The 22,437-nt window shown below is 41.2% G+C and overlaps 1 protein-coding gene across 1 annotated transcript; it reads right to left on the reverse strand.

Annotated features, from left to right (window-relative positions):
- Nucleotides 1-8,208: 8,208 nt before the first annotated feature.
- Nucleotides 8,209-22,309, reverse strand: LOC146667821 (PDZ and LIM domain protein 3-like). Its single transcript, XM_085409526.1, has 7 exons — nt 19,667-22,309; nt 13,530-13,681; nt 13,021-13,105; nt 12,737-12,924; nt 10,930-11,057; nt 10,216-10,327; nt 8,209-8,723 (listed from the first exon to the last, which is right to left on the reverse strand). Exons 1-7 carry the CDS (start codon nt 19,757-19,759, stop codon nt 8,534-8,536), a joined length of 948 nt encoding a protein of 315 aa, XP_085265652.1. The 5' UTR covers nt 19,760-22,309; the 3' UTR covers nt 8,209-8,533.
- Nucleotides 22,310-22,437: the final 128 nt, after the last annotated feature.

Raw genomic sequence — 22,437 nt, forward strand, 5'->3', positions numbered from 1 at the left:
GTCCCTGCCACACTTTTTTAAGGAATTTGTCTTGTTGTGTTAGAAATGCACACACTGATAAGACACAAGACTTGAAGACAAACACCAAACTTCTATGTCAAAATGAAACTTTGCAGTCTAACCTAGCAATTGCTTTTCAAACAATTAAACCTTTAGAGGGGCAATAACTGTATCTGCTGCTCACATTTGTGAACACAGAAACAGAAAAGTTTAACAGCTGTATTGGTTGTTCTTATAGGGTTATATAGAAACTCACTGAAACAAAATAAATACGGAATAATGAAAAAATGTACTGTTTGATCCTGTCATTTGTTATGCTCCACACGTCACATCGTCCACATCACAAGCTGTGCCATCCGTGGCTTGGCAACGGGGAAGATATCACCCTGCTCTTCTGTCGAGTGGACTGAAATCACATTGATGTACTTGCATGCCTTTCATTGCTTGAAAAAGAGGACCGGACCAAGGTATGTTCTTGGTTCTGATCTTCTCCCTCCTATTCCCCTTATCTTCCTCTTCCTCCCACCCTCTTTATCTCAAAGTTTGCAGAGTTCTTACAAGGGAGTTGAGCTACTAAGGTTCAGACTGCCTGTTGTATAACTGATTTCAAGCATGTGTGGGTGTTTCCAGGTATGTTTGGCAAAGACTGGAGAGAAGTGTTATCTCAATGATTGCAAGAGATTTCATTCTTCACCAACGTGTTGGAAGAAACACGTGTGGTGTTTAACAAGCAGTGTTCTGCACAACTGCATCAGATTACAAAGTATTAAAGAATATCTGCTCTTGCAGATATTCTTTAATACTCATTTTGTTCCATGAATCTTTGTTCGACAGCAGTCTTTTACACAGGAGCATGTAGAATAAATAAAATAAGAAGAATAAATAGAACCTAGGCTGTACTAAATTGGCTGTTGCTAAGTGTTTGACTTGGATTGGGCAATTAAGAATAAATACTTAATAATAAATAACAGACAAATTATGATATAATTGAAAGAATTGAATATCCAGTGAATTTAATGTTTAAGTTGCCAGTTCAGCTCAGGCTTCCAGGGTTGTAAAGATATAGTTGGAAAAGTTAACGTATCCATGCTTCTGTTTAAGCATTCACTTTCAACATGCAAGAAAGCAGCAAAGCTGTAATGGTTTACAAGGTTAACAAACTGTGGCAAAATGAAAATGTGCTATTATGAGCTCAGTGTTTGCAGTGATGGTTCAAATATACTATCATTATGTTGATCATGTGCTTTCTTGTGCTTCTCATAGCATCAACACGTTTAGAGACGATTCAGCAGAAGAGCCCAGCTGAGACAAGCAAGTGAAACCAAGAACAGGCTTTTTACCCGAATTATCGTATTACCGTTAAATCCTTGCATCTATTTAATTTTTCCTTAAACTTTTACGTGTGGTTAATGCTAAACTCCTAAACTTTATTTCTGACATAGAGTGGCTCTTTTCTAACTAATCTGCATCGTAAACAACACTTAATCTGACTGGGTTTTAAATATTTCTTTGATGCTCTTGTTAATGGTCATGATTTGAATGCATGGTTTGAAGTACAGGAGTCGTGAATACGTTGAAATTTTGACTGTGATCATCTGTGGTCACAGTTATAAAACTGTGTACAATGATGACGTTATTGCCTTCCTGTGTGAATTAACCTTCATACACACTTATTTTATTGATAGATAATGAATATGAAATACATTTTAATCCGTGACATGTAAATGTAACAAATTTAAGAAATGGCATGTGAAGTAAATTCCACTAATTATTCTGTTCTTGCTTTAAATTTGAGAATCATTTGATATTCAGTGGTGTCTTAGCTGTAGTTGCAGATGTTTGCATGTTTTTGTTTTTTAATTTAATTCTGAGTTCAACAGGAAAGTAAAATAGTTCCCACCCCTCCCCGAATTGTCTTTGTTTGCAGTGAGCATTGTAATCACCACTATTCACTCTTACACTGATTATCTCGGCACTCAGGTTTTAAAGTGTTCTTCCTGTTGACCGCGTCCTTAGTGATTTACTTTACGTGTACGTGAGGACCCAAGGGACTGGGATATTGGCTGTGGGTCTCCATTTTTAGTAAGCTATTCATGGTGTATTCAGCATTAAATCAATAATTGTTTCTTTGGCTGTTTGGCAGAGCAGGTGCTGCTGTCACAAAGCATCTGTCCAGGATGAGGGTACATACTAATCAAATAAATTGAACAATAGCTTGAAAACAAATTCGATTTTATTATTTTTTGCTGATCGCCATGTCCTTTGGCTTTCATACAAGAAAGCACTTAAGTCATCTGCCATGTCAATCTCACGACTTTCTGTCAACATGTATTAATATTTAATTAATGACATTTTGTTAGATATCGTGAGCATTGATTTTGCCAATTAATTGTATTCCCATTGTGAAATAATTAGATGGTGTGGCAGGATACTAATCAGTTGATTCACATGTAGAGAAGAAAATTTTATTGGTTATTGGTGATTCCCTGGGTTTCTTCAGCCACTTGAGTGGCTTTCTGTTATTATATATACAACACAGTGTAAAAGTCTTGAGTCCTCCCTGATTTCTTCATGTTTTCCCAGGAAAATTTGAAATAAGTGCAGTGATTTACTGAAATGTGCACACATGGAAATACAGCATATAAGGCCAAAACAAGGTTTATAATTTTAATGAGCTTGAAAGTAAATGTTCGGTATGACCACCTTTATTCTTCAAGACAGCCTGGAAGCTTTCTTGTCTTGTTTCTTTAAGTGGTCTTCAGGAACAGTTCTCCAGGCTTCTTAAAGGACATTCAAAGCTCTTCTTTGGATGTTTCTGCCTTTTGTTCTGCTCTCTGTCAAAATGATCCCCCCACACTGCTTGCTGAGTCCAGGCTCTGGTGAAGCCAATCCATGACTCCCCGTGTCCCACAGTGTGTTTCGCTTTTGTTGCATTAGCAGTGTGTTTGGGATAATTGTCATGCGAAAAAATGAAGTCATGCTTTCCAGGTCATACTGCATGGTGAATCAAAATCTGATTTTTTTTTTACAAGATGTCCAACACTACTGGCTGAAACACAGCCCCAAACCATGACAGAGCCTCCACCATGTTTTACAAATGGCTGTAGATACTCACTGTTGTACCTTTCTGCTGACCTCCTCCATACATACTGACGACAGATTGAGCTAAAATGTTCAATTTAGATGAATTACTACAAGGCCACTGATTTTCAGTCCAGTTCCTGTGTAATTTGGCACACCTCAGCCGTTTCCCTTCACTTCCTTTCCTGAAGAATTGCTTCTTGATATGCACCCTTCCACTGAAAGCGTTTCTGATGAAGCTTCAGTGAGGAGTAGATGGATCAAAGTTTCAGATGTATCTTTTAGGTCCAGTGTCTGGTCTTTGCTGGATGGTTCCCCCCATTTCTCAAGGACATGACTTTCAGACACTGGTTATCTGCCAAAGATCAGTTTTAAGCTTTCCACTTACTCTTTTGTCTTACACTTGTCCAGTTTCCTCAAAGGACACACTGCACATCATGTTGGGATATGCCAAGGTTTTGGCTAATAGTTCTTTGGGAATCAGTGTGTTGGTACAACATGGTTATTTCATGTCTGTCAAACTGTATTATCTTTGACATTTCTGACGTATTCAACAAAGGAAATGGAAACAAATGTTGTGTTTCTGCAACAGCGTCATAGTAAAACTTAAATCTTGGTTCTCTCTTAAGCTGTCAGTTACTTGTAGAAACAACAATTTTTCATCCTTTGGTCGTTTTTTTATGCTTGAATCATTCGTAGGTCAATGTTAAGTGTTGTAACAAACAACAACATTTATCTGAAAACGATCAGGTACAAGTACTAGACTGAAAATGAGTGGAAAAGCAGTATTTTCTTTCCACTATACGTTAATTGCACAACTGAAATAAATTATATCTGGTTGACTGAAATTTGCATCAGATGGTAAAGTGGTGCAGGTGAAGTCTAAAATGTATGTTAATGTGTTGATCTAAAGTGAAAGTTTGTGTGCAAACCTTTTCCAATAAACTTTTAAGTAATGTGACCAACATCAGATTTATTTTGTATAAGCAAACAACATGTTAGCAGCAGCTACAGAAACAGAAAATGTCCATTCATATATCATATAAAAAGTAGCTCATACCTACCGTGACATCTCCAACTGGTGTGTGAGATACCAAGTCTGGCATTTTGGTCCCTTATTTATTTTATTTTTTTAAAACTTGGTCCTCGGAGTGGATAAAGCTAGGTTTGTTAGCTAGGCGCGTCACTGATTATGTTGTAATAGTAAATGTTATAAAACCTCCCGAGCATTTCCTCGTTGGAATCGCTCAGCTCTAGGTGTCACAGTTTGTTTGTATCCTTAGAAGTTTTTCTTTCCTCAGAGAAAGAGTATAAACCTAAACAGTAAATGGCTTTTGACTGTGATTTTGTCCAGCTTCTGCAAGAGTTTTCTGAATATTCAACGTGCTAGATTTGTAGATTAGTAACGTGTTGTTGATAGCAATTATGTTTTAATTGACTTAACCTCCTGCTCGGGTTAATGTGTGAAACTTCTGGCTAATTTCCAGCACCTGATTAAGATGTAGGTCAAATATACTGACAGGTTAAAAAGCTTAGAAAGTGCTGGAGGGTTTGACTAGCAGCCGTTAATCAAGATGTTTTATGAGTGCAGATTAAAGAAATTAATTTAGGTACAATCTCTTGATTAATAATTCACAATTATCTTAAATGTTAAATTCGGACCTAGAGAAAATTCACCACAATTGCTACTTAGGTAATTAATTTAACCTCAAAACACTTCAGAAACATCATGTAGAATGGTCATAACAGAACAAACAATAATGCTATGGCTCCCCCTGCTGTCTCAACAGGTTCATGTCATATAAACTAAAGTTACTCTCCAATATTTTAAGACAGTTAATCATAGTATTGGTAATATTGAGTATTATTGTTTATTTAACACTGGACTAGATCCAGCACTGCAATAGTTGAGATCATGGAGAATTTCAAGGATTTTATAACACTTAACCACATGCTGTATTTTTATTTTATGACTCCAATTGTGTGCTACCACAGTTTCAATCTGACATCCTGGAAATTAGAATCGGATGTTGACTGAGGATAAAAATAAAGTTATGCGGTTTTGTGCGTCTGCAGTGACAGATTCATCTGCCTGTTTTGCTCTTTTGCAGACTCAGTTGTGTAACTCTCCATTGTTCTTTGAAATGGTGCATAACAAGGTTAGCTACTCATTCACTCAAGAGGAATTGTGCGATATGGTGCACAACAAACAATACAAAGAGGCCAACGAACTAAGGAGTGGCTGTCGTATTGCATATAGGTGATCTCACAGGGTGGTTGCTGCCAGTGTTGATGAGGTTTTCCTCAAAAATTGTAGATTAGAGAGATGAGGCTGCTGTTTTTAATCAAGGCCACACACATTCCCAAAAGAACCACAGTAAGTGAAATCACTTTGATGACTTTACAATCTTCGTGGCTATATACATGGTACATACTACATAGTATTTGGTGATCCACTTGATTTGGTCATCTTGCCTAATTTTAGCTTTGCTTTTACTTCAAAATACATCCTTGACAAACATAAAAATTTGTTAGCTAGTCTGAAAGGGATCTTGAAATTTCTCACATATAGACTGAGCCACTGAATTCCCCTTTTGTGGTAGCATCCGTGCCAATCCACTGCTTTACAAAACACTCCAGACTTAGCATGTGAACTGCTAACAGCTAATGTTGTCAGAATCAGAATCAGAATCAGAATGGGGTTTATTGCCAAATGTTGAGCAGGTTTACAACATTAGGAAATTGCTGCGGTGCTTCAGTGCAAACATGCTGTCATAAATAGCACTTAAATAGACATGGAAAAAAATAAAAGTAGGGATAAGAATTAAAAGTGCTACGTGGAAAGATATGTGCATGAGTGCAGGTGGTGATCAGTGCCAAACATAGAATGATGCAGTGTACACAGCGTAGGGTCAGGTGTTAGTGGTGGGAACAGTCGTACGTTTATTGTTCATGTGTCCAACAGCAGAGGGGAAGAAACTGTTCTTATGGCGAGAGGTTCTGGTGCGAATGGACCGGAGCCTCCTGCCTGAGGGGAGCAGGTCAAACAGACTGTGTCCAGGGTGAGAAGGGTCAGCTGAGATCCGAGCTGCACGCCGCAGTGTCCTGGAGGTGTACAGGTCCTGCAAAGATGGGAGTCTGCAGCCAATCACCTTCTCAGCAGAGCGCACAACACGCTGCAGTCTCTGTTTGTCCCTGATAGTGGCTCCAGCGTACCACACGGTGATGAAGGAGGTGAGGATGGACTCGATGATTGCAGTGTAGAATTGCATCATCGTCCGTGTTGGCAGGTTGAATTTCTTCAGCTGCCTCAGGAAGTACATCCTCTGCTGGGCTTTCTTGATGACGGAGGTGATGGTGGGCTCCCACTTCAGGTCCTGGGTGATGGTGGTACCCAGGAAGCGGAATGAGTCCACAGAGGTGATGGGGGTGTCAGTCAGGATGATGGGGGGGAGTGGGGCTGTGTGCTTCCTGAAGTCCACAATAATCTCCACTGTCTTCTGGGCATTCAGCACCAGGTTGTTGTGGCTGCACCAGGACACCAGACGTTCAACCTCCCTCCTGTAGGCAGACTCGTCCCCGTCCGAGATGAGTCCAATAACGGTGGTGTCATCTGCAAACTTGATTAGCTTGACAGACTGGTGGGTGGAGGTGCAGCAGTTGGTGTACAGGGAGAAGAGCAGAGGAGAAAGAACACAGCCCTGAGGGGAGCCGGTGCTGATGGTCCGGGAGTCCGAGACATTCTTTCCCAGCCTCACATGCTGCTTCCTGTCCGTCAGGAAGTCAGTGATCCACCGGCAGATGGGATCAGGCACATTCATCTGGGAAAGCTTGTCTCGGAGATGGTCTGGAAGGATGGTGTTGAAGGCAGAGCTGAAGTCCACAAACAGGATCCTGGCGTAGGTTCCTGGGGAGTCCAGATGCTGCAGGATGAAGTGTAGGGCCATGTTGATGGCGTCATCTACAGACCTGTTGGCTCTGTATGCAAACTGCAGGGGGTCCAGGAGGGGGGCCGTGAGGGTCCTGAGATGGGAGAGAACTAGGCGCTCAAAAGACTTCATGACCACAGATGTCAGAGCCACAGGTCTGTAGTCATTTAGTCCAGTGATCCTAGGTTTCTTGGGGACAGGGATTATGGTGGAGGACTTGAAGCAGGCAGGCACATGACATGCCTGCAGTGAGGAGTTGAAAATGCCAGAAAACACTGGGGCCAGCTCGTTTGCACAGTGTCTGAGGGTGGCAGGAGACACACCGTCTGGGCCGGGAGCTTTCCGAGCATTCAGGTTCTTAAACTGCTTCCTCACATCTGCTTCATGAATATGAAGAGTTGTGGTGGGAGGAGGTGGTGTGAAATCCTCTTTTGTGTGGGGTGAGGAGGGGGGTGTTGTAGGTGAACGGTTTGAAGGTGGTGATGGCTCTATGTAGGGGGGAGAGGTGGGGGAATTAGTGTCCAAAGTGTCTCTATTGTTGGGGCCGTTGGAGGTGTGAAGGCTGCCTGATGGCTCGTCAAAACGGCAGTAGAAGTCGTTAAGGGTGTTGGCTAAGAGCAAGTCATCAGTGGAGTGGGGTTTTTTTTTGTCGTGGCTAACAAATGCTTATAGCCATAAAGCTTATAAACGGCCAACATTTAATATCCACCTTTCAAATATGAAGCAGGTGGATATTTCACACCAATGATGGGCATACAACCATGCCAGAGATTTAATGAGTTTGTACATGTTGAATTTTAACAAATACATTCATCGTTTTAATTTGCTAACATCTGTTAGCTTAAACCACAGGTGTCGAACTCCAGGCCTCGAGGGCTGATGTCCTGCAGGTTTTAGATATGTCCTCGATCCAACACAGCTGATTCAAATGGCTAAATTACCTCCTCAACATGTCTTGAAGTTCTCCAGAGGCCTGGTAATGAACTAATCATTTGATTCAGGTGTGCTCACCCAGTGTGACATCTAAAACCTCGAGGCCTGGAGTCCGACACCTCTTGCTTAAACTATGCATAAACAGAGCTGGATCTGTTAGAGCAGGGGTGGGGAACTCTAGGCCTCGAGGGCCGGTGTCCTGCAGGTTTTAGATGTCACACTGGGCCAACACACCTGAATCAAATGTTTATTTCATTACCAGGCCTCTGGAGAACTTCAAGACATGTTGAGGACGTAATTTAGCCATGTTGTTGTTGTTATTAAGGCTACACATACAGAGACCTTTAACATTATGAGCAGAGGCCTTTATTGGAAAGACAGATTGTGGTTTCGCTGGACTCTCTAAGCAACCAGGTGTTTACATTATTGCCTAGAAAATACATCATATCAGTAAGAGTGAAGAGTGTATTCTTACTGAAATATTATTACACACAGCACCAAAGTGCAGACGAACACATGAACACATATGTAAGGAATAGAAGGGCTTCCTAGATTTTATGTGTCTGTGCTCATATAAGGGAGGCAGGGTTCTATACAGAGGGAAATGTTGTGACGAGGTCGTGTCCCTCCGCTGGTCTCATTCTGGCACGAGCGTGGATCTCACAGTACAGCTGTCCCTCCACAAAGAAATAGCCCTTCTGTTTCAGGTTGACATCACAGTCAGAGCACACAAAGCAACCAGGGTGACGATATTTGTCCCGAGCTTTCACCACTGTCCCACTGAAGCATCAAAAACAAACTGATGTCAGGAGCACAGAATATACGGCACTTAAAAAGTGGTACAGCTTCACGATAAAGCATAGAACCCAGTTACTGCTGTGCTAACTGTTTATAGGTTAGAAACACTGGTAGATGTACTCTAAACAGGCTCCAAGTGTAAAGACAATAGATGGACACAAACCCAAATAACTGGAACACTTGTTTTCCTGCAGTGCAACCTCAATGCGACTTGTGTTTTTGCAACCAGAAAAGTCGCCCTCTGCTGCCCATCTAAAAACACACAGGTTTAACAGACTTCTCTTTCCCCCAGTCCCAGAAGCTTTTGATAATGTATTGAGTTTCAAAATGTAAGACATTTGTGTTTCTAGCTGACATTCAGTGGCCACTTTATTAGGTACACCTTGCTCGTACAGAATTGGATCCCTTTTTTCCTTCAGAACTGTCTGAATTCTCTTTGGTACAGATTCAACAAGGTTTTGGAAGCATTTCTCAGAGGTTTCGGTCCATCAGACAGGTGCTGCACATCTATATTAGCAATCTCTGATGATGGTGGAGGCCATATGAGTGCAGTGAACTTACTGACACATTCAAGAATTCAGTTTTTGATGGTTTGGCTGTGCGATTTAAATGACGCTGAGCCAGTACTGGTGGGCTGAAAGTGTGCCAAGAATACATCCCCCATACCAGGAGCCTGAACTGTTTGTACAAGGAAGGATGGATCCATTAATTGCATGTTTATAACAAATTCTGATCCTGCCATCCAAATGTTGAAGCAGAAATTGAGACTCGGGCCAGGCATCATTTCTCCAATCTCCTGTGGTCCAGTTTTGCTGAGCCCATGTAAACTGCAGCTTTAGTTTCCTGTTCTTAGCTAATAGAAGTGGTACCCGGTGTGGTCCTCTGCTGCTCCAATCCATCTGCTTCAAGGTTCGACGTGTTGCACGGTCACGTATGCTATTCTGCATAACTTGGTTGCACTGAGTTACTGTTGCCTTCGTATTAGCTTAAAGCAGTCTGGCCGTTCTTCTCTGACCTTTGACGTCAACGAGGAATTTTCACAGAGAGAACTGCCGCTCGCTCGATATTTTCTCTTTTTTAGACCATTCTCCGTAATCCCTAGAGGTGGTTGTGAGGGGAAAAATCCCAGTATGTCAGCAGTTTCTGAACTACTGAGACCAGCCTGTTTGGCACCAACAACCATGCCTCATTCAGAGTCACTTAACTTTCCTTTCGTCCCCATTCTGATGCTCAGTTTTCACTTCAGCACTGTGTTACTGCCACTCAGTGCATTATTAGGCTGATTAGATTTTTGCATTAACAATGAGGTGAACAGGTGTACCTAATGAGGTAGCAGGTGAGCGCATATAATTTATGCAGTTTCTGCGATCTTCAAACTATGCTAGAGCCTCTGGGTGTACTGCGCTGAACTGTGCTGTTTCTGCATAGATGGTCTTAATGTAAATCGCAGATGAGTCGTTCTATTTTTACTCACACAATCCCATTCCCACACTTGTCACAGACAGGCAGTTTCTGCAGGTTTCCTGTGGGCGTAGTTGGTTTGGTTGTGGGCGCTTTTACTGTCCTGGTCACAATGGGGCGAGTGCCTGATCACATTAGAAAGAAACCACTCAACACAAAAACCCTGCGTGATCATAACACACACATGAAAAGAAAAACCACGAGACTCGTGGAAAAGTGCTTTTGTATTAATAATACTCCAAAAATAAGGAGAATGACACACACTGTGGAGCTTTAATAGGGTGTGATATGAGACATTGTCACAGTATTGCATAAATGATCTACTTACTTTCAGTCCTTTTTGTCCAAGTAAATCACAGTGTAATTTATTGAAAATGTATTAATGCCACAGGTAAGTCATCAACATGTAATTTCAGCTATGACTTTAAGCCAAAGGGTTTTTAGATCAATCCCTGAGCCCTTCTTCCAACCAGGGTTGAAAAAGATATGAAACCTTCAAATTTGTTCTTTATTTTTCTTACAGGGGGAAAGCTGAAAAAAAAAAGGTTTAAAACGGCAACTTTATGTGAAAAAACAGCATCTCGTGAACTGAAAAGTGTTTGATGACAAAACTACTGCCTGTCAGTGTCACTACAACCAGGTGAAGACTGAAAAAGTGGGAAGAATTATGAATGATTTATGAATTGATTTTTTGAGGAAGAGATGCATAATTTAGGAGAGAGCTCACCATCACTGTCAATAAATTCCTGGAGGGCTTTGAAGGAGCCAGACTGCCGAGGCTCCTGGGGATCCTCCTGGTCTTTCTGTAACATCCGGTAAACGTCAGAATCCTCAATGCTGGTTAGAGCTCTGGGACTGAGCAGTGCATCGAGACACACACAGAAAAACCCCATCAAATTCTACTAACTGCAATACAGGAGTTTTCTTATAATTCTGACAAAAAAAACCCAATGAAAGTTTCACCCATCACGCTTTAAAGTTGGTGTCTAGTGTGTGCAACAAATGTGCGTAACCAGGTGACGATCACGCAGCATGATGGGTCAGCCTTACAAGGAGAAAATGGATGCGAGACAAAAATAATCACACGGATTTGATTAACGTACAATTTGAGCTGTAATTTAACCATAATTATGGTTTAATAAACAATGATCCCTTCCAGTGTACTGATAATGTGCTGCAGTGCTCGTCTAAATCAGTGCAGAAGTAATGCATGAGTGAGTGGCTTTGGTCGGATGTGACCTATTCAGAAGTTGTGGTTGAGCCACAAAGAGATTCTTTCCTATATTCCCTAAGACACCGTACATCAAACAAGCTAATGGAATCCATATGACTGCATGGGAAGGCTGAAGGCTAACATGCTGTAGCACATCTGTGTGACTCACTGGACGGGAGATTCTGGAGGGGAGTTATGTAAAACGGGCAAAAACAATTGGTGCAATAGTAGCTCTGTAGGATCTACAGTGGTTATTATTCATTCCTGTTGTTGTATTGCTGGATCCTTATCACTCAAATAAAGAGAGTTGCCATAAGAGAGGCTCCAGAGGAAAGTAATTAGTTAATCAGTTATTTGGTTAAATATTCTTAGGTCAGCTCAGTTATTTTCAACCATAAACACACACACGCACAATCTTAAAAGCTTCCCACATACTTAATAGAAGAGTAAACAGCTATTTGCTGTGTATAATTACAACGATGCAATGATGTCCTTCGCAGAGGAAGAAGGCCTTTGTAAAGTGAGACTAAAAGCCACAAGGCAAAAACTACTCCAGAGAATCAGTATGTGTACTCATTTCATTTAAGCTCATGTAAGAATTTCCACTTATGTTTGCTGTGGCAAAGTAGACACACAGGGCAAGTGACGCAGAACAGCTTTACATTAGTTGGTTAAGTGGAGTATATAATGTGTACAAAAGTATTGTGAAAGTATTGTGCACCTGTTAGGCTTTGGATTCAGGTGCTTTCAACCACAGGTGTATAAAATAAAGCACCAATAAAGAATCAGTTGTACTAAAGAGCTCGCTGAATTCAAGCATAGTAGTGTAATAAGATGCCAGCTATGCACTTGCAACAATTTAGTACATGGAATTTCTTCCAAAATTAAGTGTAAGTGATATCATTGCAAAGTGGGAGCATTTAGTAACCCTAACTGCAAAGTGGCAGACCCCAAAGTTACAGAGCAGGGTTGCCAAGTGCTGAGGTAGTGCATAAAAGTCACCAATGCTCTGCTCACTCAATAGCTGCAGACCTCCAAATCTCCTTGTACATTAACATCAAGCACTGAAACTGTGCGCTGGGAGCTTCATTGCATAAGTTTCCTGTTGATGTAATGTGTTGGTGGCACAGTGTGGCATGCTGTCGTGCTAACATTTTTCTGTGTGTGTGAACCATTAGGCTTTACACTTACGCACCTTTATATTTCTAAACATACCAACACAATGACTGATGGAAAAGTATTTCTAAGCAACAGGTTTTTAGCACTTAGTTTGTGTAATGTGGTGCTTTTAGACAAACTAATGATTATTTGCACTGATCACCTCTCAGGCTTGTGCTGGACCAAGCCTCGGATCTGGCCCTCCATAGCATCCTGGATGTTGCCACTGGAGTAGAGGCCTATAGGCGTGTTGTAGGATGTGCTGACTACCTGGCGCTTGTCATCAATGTTCGCTGCTGCCACAAATGGCTGAGCTCTTCTATTGTGAGCTGTGCCAATTGGTTTATATTCCTGGTAGGAGAAGAAGGAAGCAAGGACACTACTGAAGCAGTAACAAGATACAAAGATTTAAGGCATCATAGCTACTAAACATACAGTCTCACAGACCTGCTGCTCTGCTTCCAGGTTTATTTTAAATGGGTGAGCTCTCCCGTCCTCCATGGCACGTGGAGTCCACAGTCTTGATTCGTTTCTGGAATTTAAAGGCAGATCCTGGTCAGAAGTTCACCACGATGAACTGACTGTTAAATGCCTGTTTTTGAAGCTTGTGCGCACATGTGAGCCTAATCCTGGCACATAAAACATCTAAACTGACCTTAGATTTATGTCTTTCCTTAAGTACCACAGGCTACATATTTCTTCCACATTTTTTCCCACAGCTTTTTTTGTAGTAGCAGTGGATATTATTATTAAAATTAAGGGGTCAACACACAAAATAATTGCAGTAACAATCTGTATTACAGAATGTGGATACATTAGTCATGGATTTATACCTTTATAGTAAAGCGAACACCTGTGAAATAGCTAACACCAAAAAATCCAACTTCAAATTTAACTTGAATCAAAAGCTGAATGATCCAAAAAAAGGTTTGTGAGCATGTGTATACTCCCGCAACCTTTCAATGGTGAGACAGAGCTGATGAGTGGATTCCTTTATCTTGTTCTGAGCTTCACAATGCAGCATGTTTGTTGCTGGGACTCCCTCAATAGCCAGGATGACATCACCAGGGCACAGGTTGGCAGCAGATGCCTTACTGCCAGGAGTGATCTGGATGGGAGTCAACAAACAAGGCGAGCATCATAGACAAGTGGATAACAAAAAAAAAGGAAAAACAAATATCCATCCATTCTCTTCAGCTTGTCCTTATCAGGGTCGTGGGGTTGCTGTAGCCTATTCCAGCTGGCATAGGGTGAGAGGCAGGGTACTCCATGGACAGGTCGGCAATTTGCCACAGGGTTCACACAGTGACAGATCACCAATTAACCTAACCCCACTGACTGCATGTCTCTGGACTGTGGCGAGAAGTCAGAGTACACGGAGAGAACCCATTCAGTTCACTGAAGGTTAGCCCAAATCCTCACCCTTCCACCACCGTGCTTGACTGTTGGTACAAAGTGTTTGTGCTGCTATGCTGTGTTTGGTTTTTACTGAAAGTAGCACTTAGCCTTTGTAGAGATAAGAGGCTTTCTCCTAGTAACTCTTCCAAATAAGCCATACAGGACTTTTCTATACGTACTGCCATGAACTTCAATATTTGCTGTCCCAACTAAGGCCTGTAGAGTCTAGGATGTAGTTGTTGGTAATTTTAGTGTTTCTCTGAAGATGCATGGCCCAACCTTGGGGCAAGATTACTCCTGTGAGGATTAGCAGCTGCCTTAAATGTTTTTGACTTGTAAATAACGTTTCCCTGTAGAATGATGGACTTTAGAAATTGCCTTATAACCCTCTCCGGATTGATTGGCACCTGAATGCTCCAGGCAAGCAAACTCCCAAAATTTGCTGATGATCAGTTAATCTGGTGAATTTGATCAGTAGCTCATGGCTGCTACTTATCCTCTTAAGCAATACAGGTGTACTTCACAGACACAGTTCATCTGAGGGTGTATTTATCCAATTGTAAGTCCAGATAAATTTTAAACTGGGTGTGCTTTCATTTTACTGTGGCGGTCAGTAATAATGCAAACAGCTCCATGTAGGACAAAGGATACTTTAACAAGCATATTCTATGGCCTGTTTCAGTTCCTAGACAGTGTTCCCTGGGAACACTGAATGGGGGATCTTTAAGAAACACAACAAGTTTTTCACCAAGCAACTATTTCTGAAAATTATGGGAGTTACACACTTTACTAAGACACACCATTCATTAGCTAATTCCTAATTAGTCTGTCCAACGTCCAACTTTTAATTTCAGCAGCAGCTGTCTTCATTTGCTTTTCGTCCTACGATTTAACTAAATTTTCATATCAGTTTATTCCTCTCAGTTTCAGTGACAAACAAAAACATGCCCTCGACGAATTCAGGGATGTACGGCTGTAGCTGGTGGGGTCATGGGAAAAGTTTGGGACCAGAAGACCAAGTTATGCAGCGGAAAAGGTTGAAGCAGCCTGAATTAGTATCATTATCAATAGAGGGAGTGGAAAATGAGCACGATATTTACGTCTGTATTAAAACTATTTCCTGTTTGTTGTATCATAGTTTGCTAACAATCATAACAAAGTGTTCTTTTCTCAAAAACAGAAAACTTGGCATGTTTGAGCATTTAAATCCAGCTTCAATAGAGTCCAAATGCAGTTCTTTTCAACAACACCTTACACGAACGAGCAAATACATAATATGCTTAAACTTATACATGCTTACACACAAAGACTTGAGTAAAAAAATAAAACAAAACCCCAACATATTCCGGTGATCTCATTTCTACGTTATGGTCAAGATTCTTACATGGATTGAAGCTTTAGCTTTATTAAACAGAAACTCTGCCCTTGACTTGGATTCCCTCTGTACATTGCCTTTATACAGTCCAGTACGTCCAGATGTTGCAGTGCTGTGAAAAGTCTGTTCTCCATCACTGGCACGTCATCTTTTAATACAGTACTCAGGGGCTGGGCCCCTTGTTTCTGTTCCCCTGCTTGGATCAAAGCTTTATAACCTCCCCCCCCACACACACACACAAATTCAAAACACAATTCAGACCATTGATGAGCTAAATCTATAAATTCAGCAGCTCGTGCACTCTCCACAGTAGCTGCTAACAGAGAGACGTTGCTCTGGTTGGTATGCATGTGTGTAAACTCTCCTGTCATGGAGCCAAAGTAAACACCGAGTGACAGCGTCCAGATGGTAATATGTATTCTGATGGTCAGGAAGTGACTGGAAAAAAGAGCAAGAACTGCCAGAAAGCCACCAGGGTCACAGCTCACCTCTCCCGAGGCAACATCAAACAGTACCCAAAATGTCCACTTGCGCCACACAGGGCACGACCTGTGCTCAGTCATATTGCATTACTGGACATTGCAGACTGAGCTACACTGAGATGTTACGGTGAAACTTAAATTAGGTCATCTGCCTATAAATAACAGCGGATAAAAGTGGTGAGGGGATGTCTCATGCTTCCAAAAGAGGGAGCGGTAATTTACAGTGGAGCATTTGTTTGAGAGCGCTGTCAGACTTTGTCTCGCTGCTCTCATGTCTGGATCGAGTAGGTACACAGCCATGCTTTTATTTTTTTCTTTAATTACATTCTTTTGCTTCCTCGGAGTTCAGCTGTCATGTCAAACGTTTGTCTTTGTTTAAATTACAACCACCTGCCTGCCTTTTCTTTCTGCTTTTCTCCCGTCCTGCCTCTCTCTTCTCTTTTTACCTCCCTTGCTTGCTCTAAAACTATTTTCTTAAGAGTCCGGGATAAAATAGGGGATGCAAGTAGCAAGACTGGGAATGTGACAGGTTGAAGCTCGTTGTGAAGGAGTACCTCAGCCTTCTTGTCAGCTGCAATCTTCTTTTTTTTTTTTCTGCCTGTTTGGACCGCTGGACTCTGATAAGCATATACAGTTGTAGTCTTAAAAATTAAGCCAAAGTAATGACATCATGGGAGTAGTTCTCTCACAGAGATCCTGCAGAGACACGTAATGCATGTTAGGCAATTGAATCCATGTGCTTTACACCCCTCATGGAGACATCACACAGAGATGCAGATCTTCATGGGTAAATCTAGAGCGGCGCCCACTTTACAGCCCCTGTGTGCTGAAGAAAAAGATGATTATCACTTGTGTTTACTTTCACCAGCTGGGAACACCAACGGCTCATGAAGGGGAGGATGTTCCTAACCAAAAATGGCATTGAACGGAGCGAGTCGAATCACTTGTGCTCTCAAATAAATCTTGTGGGTTCACTGAAGTAGCAGCTTTTTAATCTGCCCTGTAGCCATTTTTTTTAATCATAGTTTGTTTTGGGGTTTGGTTTTTTTAACAGTTGTCTCTGTTACAAATGCATTTGAGGATACAGCTTCTCATATTACTGATCTCATATCGTTTCCACTTCCCCTCTCTCTTCAATCTCAGCCTTCTTTCATCACTGTGCTCATACAGGCCTCTGAGTGTCCACTAACACAACAGGTGTGAGTTTACTGGAAAGAGCTGGTGGTTTGTGAGCTAAAATTGCTTTTGGTCAGTATTTCCTGAGGTCCCTCTCTAAATATAGATTCACATAACCCCATCATACATAACAGGATTACTGATCTCCATCTCTGGCTGACTCTGGGGATTCAGCCCACAGGCAAGTTGTAACACAGATGGAGAAAGCAGTGCTCATCGTCAAAATCCTAACTTTTGTATTTTGCAGTGATCAAAACAGTTATTTGGAGCAGTAGCCAATATAAATGTCTGTTAACTGTGTGCATCCTTTGAAATTCTTATGTGTTTATTAGGTTTGTGGAGTCTGAATTATTAAAAAGCTAAAAAAAAAAGTTTTGATTTTGACCAATATGGAACAAAAACGCTAAAACTTCCAACTACAAGGGACGATGTAATCTCATTTAGAAATAATCCTCATCAAAGTAACAGAGACTGGTTTTCTTACTCACAGGCTATGCTCAAAAAATATTGGATCACCTACATGTTACACCCCATGAACGTCTGCAGTTGTGCAGTTCGCAGAGCATCTCCTAAGCACCACGTTCATCCCCGCTCAGCAACTTACGTGGCTGGCATTGCTGTGTTTCCTAAATGCTTCCACTTTGGAATAATGCTTAAAGTTGAAGACTTTAAAGTAGTCACCGTATTATGATCAAATTCATTGAGCTGAGCATGGCTGGACACTTTATTTTATAACATCTGAAGTTACACTAAAAGCTGACAGGAAGTCACCATTTTACAGAGACTACAACAAAAATGACAGATTTTTCACCCATAAGGAATAAGTTCACATCCCGTTTAGGACATCTGTTGAGACTTTGCTTTTGACGGTATGATTAGGTTAGATTTTGGCAGCAAAAGTTAGCTAGCTCTAAAAAAACAAAATAGTTAATATAATCCTTTTTAAAATATAAATTACATACTGGAAAGCAATTTCTACCATCTACATCTAATGGCTTCTGTTTTAGATGTTGGAGGGTTTTATTGAAGTTTATTGAACTACTTGGTACTGTTAAAAATTTTGCTAGTGTGTGAAAGAGTGGCAGCGAGGTTTCCTGCCCAAGCATTAGTAAGCTAGGTGCTACACCACTTTTCTGAAGTTGTAGATATGATTCCATAAATGAATGAAAAAACATTTTATGATAGCTTTGACTGGCGCTTCAGAATAACAGTCTAAGTTTGCTGGTGGCAAAAACAAGCTTTTACATTCACACAGATCTTTGCTAAGTGGGATTAGCGTGCTTGACGGTCGTTGGTTTCTTGCTCTATTTTAGAAAGTACAAACATTTTGGTCAAAAATTATTTAGGTCAAAAAACATTTAGGTCCCCCAAATTAGAAGATATAAATAGGTTTGAAAATTACCTGAATTTTCCTTTAAAAATGAGACAATAGGAGCCACTGGTTAGCATAGCCTAGCTTAGCGTTCTGAAGCGAAACAGATAGTTGGACTCTCTAAGTTTACCTGCACTCCCAAAACTTACTTATTAGAATGCTATTTGCACTCTCACACACGCAAACCACAAAAACAATAATATAAAATTTATACAATTAGACTAGAGCCTGGTGACTTAAGGACAGCAACATAAAGAGTCAGTGAGGTTTGAGATATAAAAGACTATCTGTTATCATATTTGTACTAAACTAACAACAACACCCAGTCACTTATCTACAGTATTTATCTTCTTATCCAGCTTTGGCCTACAAAATACATGAACATATTTAACATATTTTCAGAAACAGAGAATGTGAACTGTACCATTTAATTTGTGCTAAATTTACAACATCATTATTGGTATCTGTGAGGATTCCCTTGTTAGTACTTCGTGTCAACAGGAAATACCTAATTTCTTCCAGGAAATTATCGTTTTCATCACCGATGACCCCATACAGATAAGAGTTTCTCCATTTTCTTATCTTCCAAGTCCACCTACAGTCAGTCATTCACATGTCCAAATGACTTAATCTAGTTGGAATTTTTTTTTTGTATTTGCGAGTTATTTTTGTTTCTTCTCTCATCTTTTATCTCTCTCTGTGCTGTTGAGGATGACGAGCTGCCTGATGCTGTAAGCTGATCCAAAGTTGGTGTACTTTCTTCTCAACAGCTGCACTGTTCTAACAGACATTTCATAATGCTGCGCTCATCACTCCAGCGTCGGCACTGTCTGTTCGTCCTGTAACGTGAGAAGGTTCACACAGGTTTGTCCAAACATTTGTTTAGATCATCGGCTTTAAGTTGGTGATTATTCACACAGGCAGCGGGATTAGAGTATGATTTTGGAAATATTTTCCATGCTTCAAAATTTACTCAATGAGACATCCGTGTTTGTGTGTGTATTCGTGTGCGTGTGTGCACATATGTTGGATAACAATGCAAGCTGCTATTTGTATCTAAGCCTCTTGCATTTACTGCGGCACAGGTGCAAGCTTCATACCACACCAGAATGTTTCTAGAATGAATCGTCTGGAAGCACAATGTTTACCCTCAAGCTATTTGAAAAATGCACTGGGAAAAGAAAAAAATGATTTAAAGAACTACTTAAAAAACTGGCAAACTGATATCACTTTGCTTCTGTTCTTATAATGCAGACATTATGCCACTCACTCACTCACTCACTCACTCACCCTGGAGATGGTCAGGGGCTGGTTGAAGTCCTTTCCTCCTGTCAGACGAAAGCCCCAGGGGGCCGGCCCATCCAGCACCACGTTAAGTGGCATGACCCTTTAAAGTCTCCCTGCTGTTTTGACAGCAGCACAGACAGTAAACTGCACACTGTGGGGATCACAGTTAAAGAGCAGTGGAATATCAAAGTGATGGAGATTTTGAACCAAGTGAGGGGGTCAGGGGGAGGAGGATGGACAGCTCCCGCCCCGTGAGTGAGGTAATTGGTCAGATTTTAGGAACTGACTCTCAAGTCTGTACTAATTCTGTTTGAGCGTGTCTCGTTGCTTCTTTTACAGTACTATTCCTCCTCTCCGAATAGAAGCCAGTGTTTGTCATGATGATGAGGTAAAACCAAAGCATTGCTTGTTTTACTCATAACCACTTCTGGCTCAGTCACTGCTTACCTAAATGAACTCGTGTCCACACACAGACTGAAGATGTAAACCAGCTTCTGTCAGAAGCCAGCCCCCACTAATGCTTCTCATCCCTGGGCAGCTCGAGGTCTGGCTGGCCTCCTCTTGCTCTGGTTGATGGGTCTTGCTGCTCCTGCCCTTATTTGGTCTGAAGGCAAAGCTTCTCTCTGAGGCCTTGGAGGTCTCACAGGCACATTCCAGTCACTATTGATTTGGAAGGGACCCAGGACTCTCACTCCTAGCCGAGCTTGATAACAATCCAGCTCTGACTTGAAGTTTTTTTTATTTTTTATTGTGTTTACAGCAGAAACCGGGCTTTGTCTACTCTATTAAACTGAGCCATTTTTCATGTCTTTAAAGACTTCTTCTAGGCCAAAATCTGAATTCGCTCTTTGTGATCTCAGGAATTTATTTTTCAGCCAATACAGAATTTTCTTTGCTCCCCTTTCATATCTGTGTAGTACTATTAATAAGTTAAAATAAAAAATAAATAAAAACATCAAATGGTCCATGCCTGTGAGTAAGGCATACTAATCTGTGTCAACAGTGATAGCCATTTAGCCTGAGCAGGGAGCGGCTTCATCATGTAAATGTGCCATTATGAATCCACACCACAAACTCCGCCTTCGGCCTTGAAAACCCTTTCCCACTTGCAGTATTTCAGCGTGGATCAGATTCATGGTTTGTTTCTGTGGTTGCCATGACATGGAATCACTTGTGTTTCCACATTTCTTTCTCTCTGGACAGAATTAACAGGCCGTAACAGTAAGAGTACAGATTTAGGCATCCATTCTCTGTAACACCAAAACCATATTTAGCACACGTGTAGTGTTCAAGTACATAAGCATATAGGCATTATATGAACTTTATGTTTACCTTGCTTTACCTGAGGAATGGAACAGTTATATATGTCATGCAAGTTTAATGCAACATAGATCAGGACTGCTCTACTGGTTCAATGTGTGATGAAGCTTCAAAATCCACCAATAGCAACACAGTAACTCTGTAACTTCTGTCGGTGCTGTGCTTTTTTGGAAATCGAATTTCCCAGAGGAACCCACCTGAGGGATTAATAAAGTTCTATCTAATCTAATCTAATCTAATCTAATCTAATCTAATCTAGCGCTGTTGAACGTGACTGAAACCAGGACTCTGCTTGTTTGCAGACCCACTGAAAGAGCTCTCCTTATTTATCCTTTATTTATTCTTGTTTTCAAGTCTGCCTAGAGGAGCCGTGCATATGGTGGATTGTAGCCAGAGTGTCGTGACAAACTGCAGGGCACACGTTCCCCTCCTGATGGTGAAATTTACATCGCTTGGACTGAAGCGGACCTTCCACACTCACAGACACCAACTGCTGTTTCTTTGCTTCTTCGCAAAGAATTTGTGACCTTTTGCAAAAGTTTTGTTTGTAAGAAGAAAGAAATGTCCTTGTAGCTGAGAGCCAAAATACTGAGATGGTTTACTTGAACATGCAGCTGCCTTCTTATTGGCACACGACCGCCTTTTACTGCAGATTGGTTTCCTCTACTGGCTCCAAAAGAGAGTCAATCTCTGTCAACTCCTGTATTAAAAGATTGCCTCTGGGGTTGGGGATTCAGTTCAGTGATTTTACGTCACCTGAAGCAGAGATGGGCAGTAACGCGTTACTGTAATCCGATTACTTTTTTCAAGGAACGAGTAAAGTAAGGGATTACTATTGCAAAAACAGTAATTAGATTACCGTTACTTTCCCGTAGGAACGCTGCGTTACTGCGTTACTAAAACAGTGATTTTTTGCGAGAATGTCTCATGACAGTGACATAAGCGAGTGCGCCTTTAGTGACAACAGCTGTGTGCAGATCAACAATGGATCACATATCGATTGTGGGAGAGAGTATGAGCGTGTAGCGTTTAAAGCGTGGAAGTACTGACCTTACTTTGAGTTTGATTCCATAAAAAGTGACAAAAACATTAGCGTCCGTTGTGCGTGGGAAGAAAACTTCTTTTTACAGCGAAAAAACCCCTAAACTTCCAAGCAAGCACCGAGTAGCTACGACGTAATGGGAAACTCACAGAGAAACTCGCGGATTCTTCCACTGACCGCGGCACACCTGCACCAGGGTAAACCTCCGCCTACCGCAGTCCTGCTTTACAGGTGAAAATAGAGCAACAGGACCGCTGGTCTTTGACTTTATTTATTTCCTGCTGTGTTTTACTTGCATCTATTTGAAAGACTGAGTGTAAACACAAAAAATATTTTATTTTATGTGCTGGAATGTGCAGAAAATAGGTTTAAATGTTAAACTAATTTATTCAAGTCAGAGAATGGTGCATAT

This window comes from Rhamphochromis longiceps, linkage group LG6 (assembly GCF_057381845.1).
Source record: "Rhamphochromis longiceps isolate RC_006_pf linkage group LG6, R_longiceps_female_GT1.1, whole genome shotgun sequence".
Lineage (NCBI taxonomy): Eukaryota > Metazoa > Chordata > Actinopteri > Cichliformes > Cichlidae > Rhamphochromis > Rhamphochromis longiceps.

Excerpts from the sequence above, each read along its gene's own strand:
- LOC146667821 (XM_085409526.1), bottom strand. The coding sequence starts at position 19,759 with ATGCCACTTAACGTGGTGCTGGATGGGCCGGCCCCCTGGGGCTTTCGT. Across the intron at positions 13,682-19,666 it reads AGCCCCTGACCATCTCCAGG|ATCACTCCTGGCAGTAAGGC; the intron begins GTGAGTGAGTGA and ends ACTCCCATCCAG. Across the intron at positions 12,925-13,020 it reads ACCTGGAAGCAGAGCAGCAG|GAATATAAACCAATTGGCAC; the intron begins GTCTGTGAGACT and ends TTCTCCTACCAG.